Source organism: Lepisosteus oculatus, chromosome 27, assembly GCF_040954835.1.
Source record: "Lepisosteus oculatus isolate fLepOcu1 chromosome 27, fLepOcu1.hap2, whole genome shotgun sequence".
NCBI lineage: Eukaryota > Metazoa > Chordata > Actinopteri > Semionotiformes > Lepisosteidae > Lepisosteus > Lepisosteus oculatus.
Window position 1 is genome coordinate 1,277,007 of NC_090722.1, and position 14,582 is coordinate 1,291,588.

Below are 14,582 nucleotides of genomic sequence, written 5' to 3' on the forward strand. Positions count from 1 at the left end.
TTTTCTTATTTATTGTTGTAGTCTTCTTATTTATTGTTATTGTCATCCTGTAAAGCGCTTTGAGAAGCCACCTTTAAAGGCGCTATATAAAATAAAGTTTATTATTATTATTATTATTCTGTATTTCACATGTGGTATCTGCAGAAGGCCAGTATTTGCAGATCTCAGGTCACGTATAGGAACATATAATGACAGACATTCAGTAAGGTACATAGGTGCTAGGCCGTTTAGAGCTTTAAAAGCAAGTAAAAGAACTTTAAAATCTATCCTAGAAAATACAGGTGACCAGTGAGGATCTTTCAAAACAGGAGTGATATGTGTTCTCTTTCTTGTTTTTGTTAGGATCCGTGCTGCTGCATTTTGAACAAGTTGTAAGGAATGTATTGTTTTCTTGGGAAGCCCACTAAACAGAGCATTACAATATTCGATTCTACTGGTAACAAATGCATGGACAGATTTAACATTTGAATTTATCCTGCAAGAGTTCTTTCTGAATTTTAGTACCCAATATCAATATTTCAGTCTTGTCTTGATTAACTGTAGAAAAGTTTGGGACATCTACTGAGATATATCTAACACACAGCCGATTAGTCTGTTGAAGGAGTTTTGATCTTCAGATGGAACAGAGATATACAGTTTTATATCATCGGCATAGCTATTAAATTGATCCCACAGTTCCTAATTACATGACCTAAAGGTAACATATATAATGAAAAGAGCAGAGGTCCTAAAATGGAACCCTGCGGAACTCCACAAGAAATGTCAAAATGTTTTGATGATTGATTTCCCAAAGCAACAAAAAATGATCTATTCTTCAAATAAGATTTAAGCCATTCTAAAACCAACCCTGAAAGACCTACCCAGTTTTCAAGTCGGTTGATCAGAATCTTGTGATCAACTGTATCGAAAGCTGTACTGAGATCAAGTAAAACCAAATTATGTTTATCTTCACTCAGTCTCAGGTCACTCACAACATGGACCAATGCCGTCTCTGTACTATGGTTAGAACGAAAACCTGACTGAAGTTACTCAAAAAAATGTTAGAGACCAGATATTCTTTTAATTGAATAAAAACAACTTTCTCCAAAATTTTCTTTAAAAAAGGAAAATTTGAAATAGGTCTAAAATTGCTAATAACATAATAACTCCAGCTGACAGCAATTTACAATAGTAAAAACATTATCTTACACACAATCAAAAACCTTCTTAAAAAGAGTTGTAGGAACAGGGTCAAGATCACATGTGGAAGATGTCTGTAACAGTTTTAAGTGTCTGAAGATTAATAACAGAGAACAGATGTCATAACAGATGTAGGTGGCTGATCAGGACAATCGATGAGACTCGTCGTTGTTGTCTGAGCTATATTCTGTCTAATCAATAATTTTATCTTGGAAATGAATTGCAAACATCTTCATATTTTATAGAAGATACATCATAAGAAAAAATACGAGAAAAAGTAAGGTTTATTAAACTGTCTATAGTGGGGGAAAAAGTACTTTAGTGTTATCTTTGTGTTTGTTAATTACATTAGAGAAGTACAACTGTCTTGCCCTTTTTATGGAAGTATTGTAGGTGGAAATCTGTTCTCTCAGAAAGTCATAATGAACCTGCAGTTTAGGATTTCTCAGTAAGCACTCTGATTTGCGACAATTTCTCTTAAGCTGAAGTACTGTATCTCCTCATTCATCCAATGAGTGTTATGAGTGTGATATTCTTAAGTTTCCGAGCATGAACCAGATCGTTGCAAGAAGGGGGTGACACTGTGCATGAAACGTTATTTAAAATGTTTTTAAACTTCTCAGCTGTTGTTTAATTGATGTGGCGTTTCTTAACATAAGATTCAGATACATTCTTCCCGACTTAATTTAATTCAATTAACTTGAAAGAATACACAAAGATGGTCACATATCAGTACATCAGATATAAGTAATAGACATTTAATTTTAATTATAAAAGTAAGATTTACTGTGTGTTAGATACATGGCACATTAAGGATTCACTGTGCCACGTGGCAGTTTAGCAGAGTAATGCTGTCCTGCACCTGAACATCTGCAAATATGAAACGGTGTTGGGCAATACCTTTCGATCTGCTGCAGTGCTCTTTGTGGCAGCCGGAGCATTCCGAGTGACTGGACCTGCAAGAGCTGATTATTAAAGGTGACGTCTTGGCAAGGTGACGGAAGCCTGTCAAAGGTTCTTCATGCGCCGCCCAGCTTTCCAATAGAATTTCAAAGGGGAACTGCAGTCCCAGTTTCTCAGACCGGTTAGTAAATCTCTGTAGCAAAATGAATTGATTAACGGCATAGAAAACATTGACAAATATCGAATTAACCACAAAATCATGAACGTTTTGAAAGTTCTGTAAGTCGCCATATTGTCACAAACCCCTGTTCTCTCCACGGGGAGAGCGTTAGTTCGTATGAATTGCGCCGTGAAGCGGCCCTTCCTGCTCACTAGTCACTAAAATGATACATGTACTGTGAGGTACGAGTGAATACGTACCTCAGTGAATAGGTTGTGCTGCAGACATAGAAAGATGTTTCCAGTGTGATCTGCATTCAGAATTAACAAGTCAGCTCAGTTTATCAGCTAGACTGTCTTAATGTCGAGAGCAATATTTCTGTTGAATCGCAGATGTTGGGCATTTCTGGAAATTTTGTCTATTTTGTGATGTACACAGTAACTTGTAAAGCCTCCAGCTTACATCTGACTTTTATTGTGGTTTAAAATACACTCATCAATGCTGATAGTTTCTAAGCTCTAAATATAAAATGTGTTACAGTTCCCCTTTAAAGGAATACCAGAGATCGATGGTATAATGTTTACTTTCCATTCATATGTTGTCAGTTTCTAGAATAACAAATCTCAGCTTTCAGTGACTTTCTGAAGACTGTAGAACATGCTTCTCTTGGGAAAAGTACTTTGAAAATCTGCCCATCTGTCCTCATACTCCATGTATGAGGTCAGATGGGAAGATTTTCAAAGATACTCCTTGTCTGTCCATCAGTTGTGTAGAAAGAAAACGCTCAGAGAATTACAGTTTTCATGGCTGTAGAAGCAGTAGAAGCCCTGAGTCTGTGTGAGGAGTGGGAACAGATCACCTCACCTCTCTCTCTGCAGGATTCTCAAAATGAACTTCCTGTAGACTGTCCTGAAGCGCATCTCTCACAGTCTCCTTTTGAGAGATGTTCTGGGCAGCTGCACTGACACACTGGTACAGGAAGGGCTGTGACACCGGAGAAGAGGACAGTGAGCACTGAGCTCAGGAGGCTGCTCTGTACAGCTGCACTGAGAGGACATGTTAGCTCTGGAGACAACACACTCTGGAGACAACACACTGAAGTAGAGCGCAGAACGCACATTTCACACTGAATGGGCTCTCTCCTCTACTGGACAATCAAACACTGCTCATGGAAACACAGCTCACAGCTCACATGAATGAATCTAGCCTGAACAACCACACACCTTACTACATCTAATACACAGCAAATTACAGACAAACCTGCTATGTCACTACGTCACAACACTAGGTGAGGAATAAGACATTTAGTGAGTAAAAGTCCCAGCTTCTCATGTAGCTCAGCCTTTTGTCAGACTCACCTTCTCCTCAGAGGTGAAGCTGAGAGGGCAGAGCACTCTGACTGTGTCCTGAGTGAGCCTACAGGCCCACACCTCATCCGCCACTGTGCTCTGTGTGTTAGAGAGGAGCTGCAGACACACAGGGGAGGCAATCATTAGTCCCAGAACCAAGGAGCAAATTTGCTCTGGACTGGACTGTGACACTCCATCTGATCCCCAATACTAACCAAGCTCATAACTCCTCCAGGTGAGGAACTTCAGCAGGTACGACCAAAGCAGCACCACTTTCTAAAGAAACACAGTGAAAGAGGATGAAAGGATACAGGAAGAGATAATAGACAAGCTTGACAACAGTCTGCCTGAGCATCGAGCTGGAAGAGGTTCCCAGTCTCAGGTGGCAGAGACTGTAGACAGAGGCACTTACTTCAGTCACACTCTCATCGGCACACCAGCAGGCCAGCACAGCCTCAAAGCACTGCCTCACAGTGCTGCTGCTCACACTCTGCTTGACCTGAACACACAGAAACACACACATTATCCCACTGGGTGTGGAGCAGGGACATACTCATGCTGTGCAAGAAGAGGTAAAGCCAAACACTTGGGATGGACTGACAGTTCTCAGGGCGCTGCTCAACAGGAAGTCCAAGGTTTTATTTCATGTTCATTCAGGAACATTACTGACAAAGAACCGGAAACTGCAGCGCCATACCTGGGTGGAGTCATCTGCAAGGGCACAGTTCTTCACTATGTACTCCAGAGCTAAGACTGTGGCCCCCAGCCCCAGGTAGCCCTTCTGCCCCATTTCAATCAGGACCTGCGACTCCAGATACTTCACCTGAGGACAGGAATAACAGCACATCTAGTTTGCAGAGGACCAGTCTGCACACGCTGAGACACACAAATACCCTCACACCTTCCACACACCTCAGGAGTACTTCACACATTCCCAGGCGCAGCAGAATACAGAGCACAGACACATGGCAGCACAGTGAGGCCAGATCACTGCAGCTCTGACTGTACCTGATTGCTGGGGTTGTGAAGGGATGCCACAAAGCTCATGAGGACATACTCCTTCAGGGCCTCCTTGACACAGACTGAAAAAACACACAACCCTGTGAGTGCAGCCCTGGTCCAAGCAGCTTGACCAGATGCAGCAGATGAAGAGGACGAAGTAGAGACTAGGAATCGGGTGTGTGATTGTACACAAATGGCAAATCTTTAATTAATCATTTAAATATTAAATACTCTGCCAATGTTTTCCAAATTAATGTCTCCTTTTCAAAACCTTGGAAATGAGTCATTTTTAAGAAAAGGGTACAGCACATGTGTCAGGGATTGTGCTCTGCAAAAGGATGTACAGCCATTGTGAATTTTCACAGGTTCCACAATGCAAGAGCAGCTATTCTTAAGACACCGTCTGCCGCCTGTACCCAACACCAGCGGCTGAGTCTAGCAGTCCTGGAGCTCAGGGCCTCTGGGATCCTGCAGAGGCAGTGGCAGCACATCCTCCACAAGCACACGAGTCAGGTGCTCTGCACTGCAGGGAGCTCTGGGCTGCAGCTACAGTGGGACAAGGAACAACAGGACACTGTTAGCAGCTCTTCCTCAAGACTCAGCATGATGTAAACAGAGATGGAACTCTGACAAAAACTCAGTGTTACATCCTGCCAGTATATCAGTTTTAGAAAAACGAGTATAAGTTACATATGACAATAAAGTTCAATTTGAGTTGTATTTGTTTCTCCTGGGAGCACTGTTCAGGATCCTATTTGAAATCTTCTTGCCTCATCTCTAATGATGTTAACACTTTATAAACTTTATTATATTGGACTTGATTATGCTGAATCAGATGTTTTGTTAATTGTTTTTTTTTTCAGTTTTATTGTAAAACAAGCACCATCATTAAAATAAATGATATGCAGTTTATGACCCCATGTGAAATCAATAGCTGTGATTTTAAATCTGGTATAGAATCAGGTCATTATGAGAAGGCTGTGGAGAAGACTAACTCCACATTCAACACAAAATGAAGCCCCTGAGCTGTCAACCTCTGAGAGAATCCAGAAGGATCCAGAGTGCTTTCTGATATGTACAGCAGCTCAGAAAGGTTCCATTCACTGCAGGGCGGCTCAGTTGTTTTTCACTTCATCTAGAAAGCTGATTTGAAGTCTTATGTCTCCAATCATATCAAAGCAGGTCTTTCGTGGGCAGCCCACACTGGAACAGATGTTCCACCACCACAAGCTTGAAGGTCTTTGCCTGAACCCCTGCAGCACTGAACCGAAACTCACAAGTGAGTTAATGGAGATCCAAGACAGACTGTGAATCCCATGACTGTGGCACAGTCCTGTATGAGCTCCAGATTGAACCCCACGTGCTCATCTCTTTACATCTGGACTGGCAGATCAACGTTGAGAGAATCAGTGGGATGTCTTGCTTAAGACAGGGGTGACCTTCTACCTTAAACAGGGTAACAAGCAGCTACAACAACGCATCTAAGGAGATGGCACTGTGTTAGTGGCAGCCTGCTACAGCAGCTCTGTGTCTTTTTGTTGTCTTTTTGTTTCTTTCAGTTAGTTAATGGTAGTGTGTTAGTGTTTTTTCTTCATACCCTTGCCGGCAACTAGATTTGTGATCACAACATGATGGATGCTAGGAAAGCTGAGATACTTTTTCTTGTTTTTTCTGATACTTGGACCTCTGTTTCTATCGGGTTGCAATGCCGATAGCTACAAAGGCATTGTCTACAGGCGGAACCAGCTGATAGCGCTAACGCGTCCGGCTCTACTCACTGGAGAGAAGCCATCAGTTCCGGAGAAGCCGAGGCTGTAGGGCTGGTGTGACGCGAAAGGCAAAGAGAAGGAGATCTAAACCCTATCTTCCTTCGATCATTATGGGAAATGCGAGGTCCTTAGTGAACAAGATGGACGAACTGGTGAGGAGCCAGAGGGAGTATAGAGAATACAGTATCATGTGTTTCACCGAGACTTGGCTCAAATGTTACCATCGCGGCTTTCAGCCGGTGCGGGCGGACAGAAGCACCGTGAGCGGTAAGAGGAAAGGAGGGGGCTCGCTCTGCTTGTCAACAACAGATGGTGTAATCCTGGACATATTCATGTAAAGGAGCGCTTCTGTAACCCGGACATTGAACTGGTTGCCATAGGACTGCATCCATACTATCTGCCGCGGGAGTTTACATGCACCATCTTTGTTGTTGTTTACATTCCACCCACGGCGAACGCAGAGGCAGCGTGTGACATCAAACACACAGTCACAGCCAGGCTACAAACAAAGCACCCTAGCGCTTTTATAGCTATTTCAGGGGACTTAAACCACGTCTCTATTTCCATCACTTTGCCTACTTTCCCCCAGTTTGTTAAGTGCCCGACCAGAGAAAAGAAAACACTGGACTTATTTTATGCCAACGCTAAGGATGCATATAGTTCCACAGCCCTTCCCCCCCTTGGCAGATCAGATCACAACCTTGTCTTGCTTACACCACTATACACGCCTATTGTCCAGCGCCAACCTCGGGCATTAGGACTGTGAGGAGATGGTCTTAGGAGGCTATGGAGGATCTACGTGGTGGTCTGGAGGCTACCAACTGGGATGTGCTGTGCGACCCACATGGGGACGACATAGACAACATGATGGACTATGTCACTGACTACATTAACTTCTGCGTACACAACACCATCCCCACCAAAGACGTACACTGCTTTTCCAATAACAAACCCTGGATCACCAGCGACCTGAAGGCTCTTCTGAATGATAAGAAGAGAGCCTTTAGGAGGGGGGATAAGGAAGAGGTGTACAGAGGGAGCTAAAGCAGAAGTTTAGAGAGAACAAGGACGCCTACAGGAGGAAGGTAGAGGACAAGCTGTAGGGTGAGGGACGTATGGAGGAGCATGTGAGAGATCACTGGCTTCAAACAGGCTGGGGGTGCAACAGAGGGGAACCTGGAGATGCCCAACAAGTTGAACCAGTTTTTAACAGGTTTGATTCAGGGTCCTCTGTGGCTCAACACCCATCCCCTCACAGCCCCATGCTCCCGAAGCCTTCACAGCTGCGACTGCCCAACACCTCCTCCATCCCCCACAATCATGGCCGCCTACAGCTACAACCCCCGACAGCTACTCACCCCCCCATCCCCCACAGCTGCCACTCTCCAACACCTCCGCCATTAACACCTGCAGCACCTACAGCGCTATGAGCAACATCCCCCAGGCCAGGCTGACCATCACGGCTGACCAGGTGAAGAAGGAGCTGAAGAGGCTTCACCACGGTAGGGCCACAGGTCCAGATGACGTCTGTCCCAGAGTTTTGAGGGCTTGTGCGGATCAGCTGAGTGGAGTGCTCCAGCGACTGTTCAACCTGAGACTGCGCTTGGAGAGAGTCCCTGTGCTCTGGAAGACATCATGCCTGGTCCCGGTACCAAAGAAAGGGTGCCCCTCTGTCCTCAATGACTACAGACCAGTAGAGCTGACTTCTCATGTCATGAAGGCACTGGAGAGGCTGGTCTTATCCCACCTGAGATCTCTAGATAGTTTATCACTGGACACCCTACAGTTCGCCTACCAGCCCAGTTTTGGTGTGGAGGTTGCAATCATCTACATGCTGCTAAGGGCCTACTCACACCTGGACAAGGCTGGCAGCACTGTAAGGATTATGTTTTTTGACTCCAGTGCCTTCAATACTATCCAACCCTTACTTCTAAGGAGGAAGCTGGAGGAGATACAAGTCGGTGCCTCCATGATCTTGTGGATCACTGACTATCTGACAGGCAGACCACAGTCTGTGAGACTTCAGAACTGTGTGTCTGAACAGGTAGTAAGTAACACAGGGGCTCCTCAGAGACAGTTCTTTCTCCGTTCCGCTTCACCCTCTATACTTTGGACTTTAAATACAACTCAGAGTCATGCCACCTGCAGATGTTCTCAGATGTGCTGCAATTGTGCAATTGTGGGGTAGGCATCCTCTCATGAGACACCAATAAATGTAGGGGTTTTGTGCATTTACTGGGACAATTATTAATTGTAGCATTAAGTCACAAAATGATTGTTTGATGGCTATTATAAGACCGACCCAGAGGGATACTCAGCAACGCACACACGGATACTAATACACCACAATACATTTATTAATACATAAAATGTGCATATAAACATAACAGATCTTATTGTGAGGGTTAGCAGAATACAAAAGGTATATATTCAGTCATGAAGAGTTACAAACCAAGAGGGACATACGTTCAGTATATCATTCATTTAGACCTTTATGTAAATAAACTTGGATTACAACTTCTACACTAGATACTCAAAAGCAAGTACATCACTCATAGGAATTAAATTGATATAATCTCAGGTTGAGGTAACAATTGAATTCTCGAGCTGTAATGCAGAATGTTGAATACTCATCCAATCTGTGTGGATTCAGATCTCCCGCGGACACAAACAGCTGCAGGCTTGTTGCTGTGTCCAATCGGCGTTCTCTGGCTCGGTGCCAGGCAGTGCTGGTTCAGCGAGAGAAAAGTGGGAGAGATTTCTGCTGCGGTGTTCTGCTGATGTTCTCTGAAGACTGGCTAGTTAGTGTTGGCTGAAACTAGCAGAGTTTGTCCACAGGAGAAAAGTGACTGTGGGTCCAAGCAGGTCACACTCTTTAGACAGGAAGAAGACCGGTTCGTTCCTGATGTAGCGCAAGTCCTGAATCCACAGATTCAGCTGTCCACAGTTCTGACCGTAGTTCACTTGTTGAAGTGAAGTTCTGACTCTCGGACACACTGGCCGTTACGTGGTGGTCCGACCTAAGTCTGAGGATGTCCAGGAGGACCTGAGTCTGAGAATGTCCGGGAGGCGCCCCGAGGAAGCCTTGTGCTGCCTATTTTACCTGGAGGAACTACGGTCGTTCGTTGGTTGAAAGTTCTGTGGGCATTCGAGACCCATGTGGGGTTAACCTGCCCTACCAGTTCCTGATTGGCTGAGGATGGTTAACAATGCACTCTGACCTTAGGGTTGTAAACAACTTTGAATAAGACTCTCCCAGACAGTAAGGCGCAAGAGATGGCCATTTATTAGGGTTGCTGGAGAATCTCAGCTTTTAATATTTATATTTGTATTTTAATAAGCCTTGCCGCTACAGTGGGATGTATCAAGAATGGGCAGGAGGAAGAGTGCAGAGGAAGAGGTCAGCAGCTTTGTGGAGTGGTGTGGGGAGAACCACCTGCAATTGAATGTAACAAAGATGAAGGAACTGGTGGTAGATTTCAGGAGGAAAAGCGTCAAACATACTCCTGTCTATATCCATGGGAGTGGCGTGGAGATGGTGGACTCGTACAAGTACCTGGGAGTGCACATTGACGATGGAATGGTCTAAGAACATCGAGGCCATCTACAAGAAGGGTCAGAGCCGACTTTACTTCTTGAGGAGGCTCAGGTCCTTCAATGTATGTAGAAAGATGCTACATATGTTCTATCAGTTGGTGGTGGCGAGTGCCATTTTCTACGCAGTGGTAGAGGCCATCATGGACAACGTCTCCCATCCCCTCTATGACATGCTTGTGAGATTGAAGAGCACGTTCAGCAATAGACTGATCGAACCACGGTGCGACAGGGAGCGCTACCGGAGGTCATTCTTGCCTTCTGCCATAAGACTGTACAACGCATCCACTGTGTGTCTGGGCAGAGGCAACATTGACAGGGACCTGTTTCTGGACTGAACAGTAAACTGATCCAGCTGTTCTTTTTCTTTTTCCCGTTTAAAGACGTTTTTGGGCAATATATGCCAGGGACCAGTGCAATACATTTATATTCATATTTATATTGTGCAATTTGTGTACTGTTCTGTTCTTTGTGTGTTATGGACTGTGAGTAACTCTTCGTAGTGCACTTCTCACTGTACTGATTGTACTGTATGTATAGTATTATTATTATTGTATCATTCGTTACACTGTTGCTGTGTGTGTTAAGCTGCAATTTTTTAATCATTGACATAACCTTTTACATCCATGTAAACTATTTTGAAAAGCCAGGATGCCTTTCTAAATTGGCAGCAAACTGGTCCCTGTCTTGGAATTTTATCAAAGACGAGTCAGGAGAGGTGTTCTCATTCACTCAGTAATGCATTTATTCATATTGCGCAATAGGGAAAAACAGCAACCACCAGTCTGTGCAGCAAGTGAGAGCTGATTTTCAAAGTAAAATAGGAAAAGGTCCCTTATTTTATACACTTAGCTGATCCAACACCTGAACTTGTTTACTTCATTATGGTAGGTTGGTAAAACAAAGACAGGCGAGACAGTCATTTTCCAGTCCTTATAGGTCTTAGGCTTAGGACAGAAAAGACAGCTACGTGCAGTTACCCATCGCCTTTTTGCTGGGACGGAGATCAACATATTCTTAGAACATCCCATGGCCTTGACTCGCTGGGTACAATCACACTTTGTTCTAAGAATCCAGCTGCTTTTACAACACAGCTCTGCCCGTAAAAAGACATATTTAGGATAAAACACTTTTTTTCAGTAACTTTCCATTACATCCCATAGAGAAAATCCACATGGAAGACATGCAAGCTCCACACAGCAGGAAATTCAGTTGGACATCAACCCCAGGAACTGTGAGGCTGCAGTTCTTAATCCACACCACTGTGCTGTTCAAATGGTCACTCGTGAATTAAGTGCTTTAAGAGCTACAGTATCATTAATTCCCCATTCTGAATGCAGGAACTTGTGCTTTCATAGATTTGAATTATCACTAATCCTCTCCCACATGACATTAACTGAGAAAACAAGACTGGACTTGGAATATTTCAGTCTAGGGCCCAGATATTTTCCTCTAAGTGCTCAGAAAAATGTAATCTTTAATCTGGGAGATCAAATCTGAAATGAAAAAAAATATCTCATGACAAAGAGCAAGAGTAACCAAACATTCAGCTTTGCAATGAAACTATTTGTCTCGTTATCTAATTTAGACCACCCCTGACCTGCACTACTGGAGGATGTCACTGCTGGTATTAGTACTAATCCAGCTCATGACTATCTGAAGCACTGGGCTTCAATTTCAGTTCTTGTCGCCGTGATTCCTAAACCCTGAGGATAAGGTCTATGGTCTATGGTCTATAAGGTCTATGGAGAGAATATAATTAATGATGTCTTCTGTAATTGATACTTGAGTGATTCAATCAGCAGCTCGTTATGGTTCACAATTTAACACCTGGTTAGACAGGTGTGTGTAGGAGTGGAAGCCCAGCAGCCTTGAGTATATAAAGGCCACTGTGGGGGTTTATACCATACATGAGGTTTGTGTGATCACTCATCAACATGGAAGGGAGAGGCCATGTGTTGTGTTTGCTTGTAGGATTCTTTCTAGGTAAGGTTTGGGTTTCTTACTTTGACTAAAAGGAACAGCATAAAGGCAGATGGGAGGATTAACTGCATGCTGCTAGTATTTAAGGGTTTCAGTATAGGTATTTGATCTTGAGTATAGATGCTGCCTGAGTGTTAAATCCATGACATGGATGTTTGTGTGCTCTTGAAGTTCTGCAAACCTTTGATTCTGTGTATGGAGCTCTGTTCACTTGATGTTGTTGCTGATTCATTAACGCCCTATTGGCTTGTTTCTTCTGTCCTCGTCTATTGACTTAGTCCCTCTGTGTTGGATGCTCATGATCCTATGTTGCCCTCAGCTCAGGCTGCTTTTAAGTGATCATTGACCCAGTGGTGTCCTCTCCTTCCCAGTATCTGTGGCTGAAGCCCTGCAGTGTCGGGCTGTGCCTGGCAGTCTGAAGCAGATAGATGCTGGTGCTGGAAGGGTGTGTGGAGTCGACAATGCAGACAACCTGGTCAGCTACCAGGGCAACAGCTGGGTCTCTCTGGCCATGAAGGGGAAACATGTGAGTGTGGGGCCAGCAGGGCTCTGGAGTGTGAGTCTCGCAAGCCTTGTGTTCAAGTGGCTTCGGGGAAGGTGGATCCAAGTACAGCCAGGTGAGGCTGCAGCTGATCTATATGGGTTAGAAATGATGGCTTTCAAGTTTATCCATGGTTAGTGGCTGCTTTCAGCCAGAACATCTTTAATTCCTCAAGTGTTCATGACTTAATACTGAGAAATGAGCACTGCACTACCCCTGCTGAGAACAGCTGTTTCTTGCTCTCCTCTGCAGGCTCCCTCATCCAGATTGATGCTGGTGGAGACAAGTTCGTGGTTGGTGTCAATGCTGCCAATTCCATCTTCTGCCTGAACAGCGGGCCTGTGCTGCAGTATGCTGGCCAGGGCAACATCCCCTGGATTCCTGTTGTGGGCTCCCTCAAGTACTATTCCTGTGGGTCATTTGGCTGCTGGGGAGTGAACAGGTTGGACCAGATCTTTGTCAAGCTGGATGTGAGTGGGGATTCCTGCAGAGGCTCTGACAGGTGGTACCCCATTCAGGGCTCCCTGTCCCTGGTGGAGGTGGGCTCAGATGGCAGTGTGTATGGGGTGAACAGGAATGGAGTGGTCTTCAAGAGGTGAGCTGGGGGAGGGATTAATGCACATGGGTGCATGAATGACTGTCCTGATTCTAGGCTGCTCTAACCCTGTGCCTTTTCCTGCAGGCTTGGTGTTGATGCCTGTAACCCCTTTGGCAGGAGCTGGTGGGCTCTAAGGGCAGCTGGTGTGGCCAGGCATGTGTCCTATGACCGAGGAATCCTCTGGGTTGTGTGCAAAGATGGCCGAGTCCAGAGGTGCCAGGTCTGAGCAGCCTGTGTGGTCTGGTCCTGAGTGGAAAGTGACAGGCATGACTGGGCTGCATGAAGGATTCAGAGTGGAATGAGGCATTAATGCCCCTCTTGGGTTTTCTCTGTGCTGCAATAAAAATGCCTGAAAAACCCTGTTCTTCTGTGGTGTCTAATTCTGTAGCTTCAAATTGGTTAATGATCTTAAGACCAGTCTTCCTGATTTAATGAGGAAGACTACCTGGCATGTCCCATTAGGCATTAATATCCACACCTGAAAGCCCTCTACTCACATGGCTCTTTGCCTGAAATAAGATAATGAAACACCTAGTCTCTTTCCACAGTGGCTTAGTCCCAGTTTTGTGCATGACTGGATTAGCTAGAGTGCCCCCATGTTTCTTGGGGAGCATCACTGATCGGTCTTTTCCAGTGGCCCTAAACAGGGATGTAAGTTGAGGCTGTGACTGGGGTCCTCATGGCCTTTCACTCTCTTAACCCTAAACCACTCCAGTATAATGTTTGTTCCCATAATGTGTCAGTGCAAAGCACTTGGTCTTAACTTTCTATTACATCCCTGACTATGTTGACTGGGTGCTTTTTTTTTTTTTTTTTACAATAGTTCGTATTCATGGTTGAATACTCACCTGAGGTTTAACTCGGGTTTAGGTGTGACACTTCATTGCTGTTACTAGTTAAGTGGGATGTGGCTTGGTGAACCTGTACAATTGAAAATGCAGTTGCCATATGAATACCTACAACACATTACAAAAATAACACCTATTAGTACTTTACCAAGTTGTGTGTGCATTTGTAATCAAGTGAAGCAGTATTGTGTACAGTCCACTCAACTGTGACTTTGTTCAGGTTCTTGTTTACATTTTTACTTCCTTACTTGTAATCAGTTTTTCAGTTTCTTTCAAAATGTTAATTTAAACTTTTAAAGTAGGCTGAGTATGTAACAATTGCTGATACAGTGTCATTGAGATTTTTTTTTGTAAAAGTCTTTACCAACTGCAACAATATGGTTCCACACAGTACTTTTGACCACACTTTGTGAAGTGACTCCTGTTTCCAGACAGGAAGGTGAAGGTCATACAGTAGATTTATTGCCCTTCAGTATTTTCAATACATAAATTGGGCCCCTGAACAGTGCAGGACAATCACGTGAACCTGAGAATGTATCTGGTCATTCTTCACAGTTTGGGCTGATTCCAGAGCAAAAACTGTTGCAACTGACAGCAAATTTGAAATGAAGCATTACTAGTGGTACAGTTTTTGTATAGCATCTCCTTATTTAAAT

At 44.2% G+C, this 14,582-nt stretch overlaps 2 protein-coding genes across 3 annotated transcripts in view; both read left to right on the plus strand.

Annotated features, from left to right (window-relative positions):
- Positions 1-11,659, plus strand: part of LOC138225247 (maestro heat-like repeat-containing protein family member 1) — a 39,564-nt gene extending 27,905 nt beyond the window's left edge. Inside the window, exon 5 of the mRNA XM_069184776.1 lies at positions 11,545-11,659. Within this exon, the coding sequence (XP_069040877.1) occupies positions 11,545-11,590 (46 nt within the window). The 3' untranslated portion in view covers positions 11,591-11,659. The remainder of the gene's footprint in view (positions 1-11,544) is intronic.
- A 163-nt stretch (positions 11,660-11,822) lies between these two features.
- LOC138225242 (fish-egg lectin-like) lies at positions 11,823-13,440 on the plus strand. Of its 2 annotated transcripts, none has more exons than XM_069184770.1 (4): positions 11,823-11,942; positions 12,311-12,556; positions 12,733-12,950; positions 13,163-13,339. In XM_069184770.1, the coding sequence occupies exons 1-4, from the start codon at positions 11,894-11,896 to the stop codon at positions 13,172-13,174; spliced, it is 525 nt and encodes a 174-aa protein (XP_069040871.1). In that variant the 5' UTR covers positions 11,823-11,893; the 3' UTR covers positions 13,175-13,339. The 2 variants fall into 2 exon arrangements, with proteins under 2 accessions (XP_069040871.1, XP_069040870.1); XM_069184769.1 differs by having other exon boundaries at positions 11,836-11,942; positions 12,733-13,075; positions 13,163-13,440.
- Positions 13,441-14,582: the final 1,142 nt, after the last annotated feature.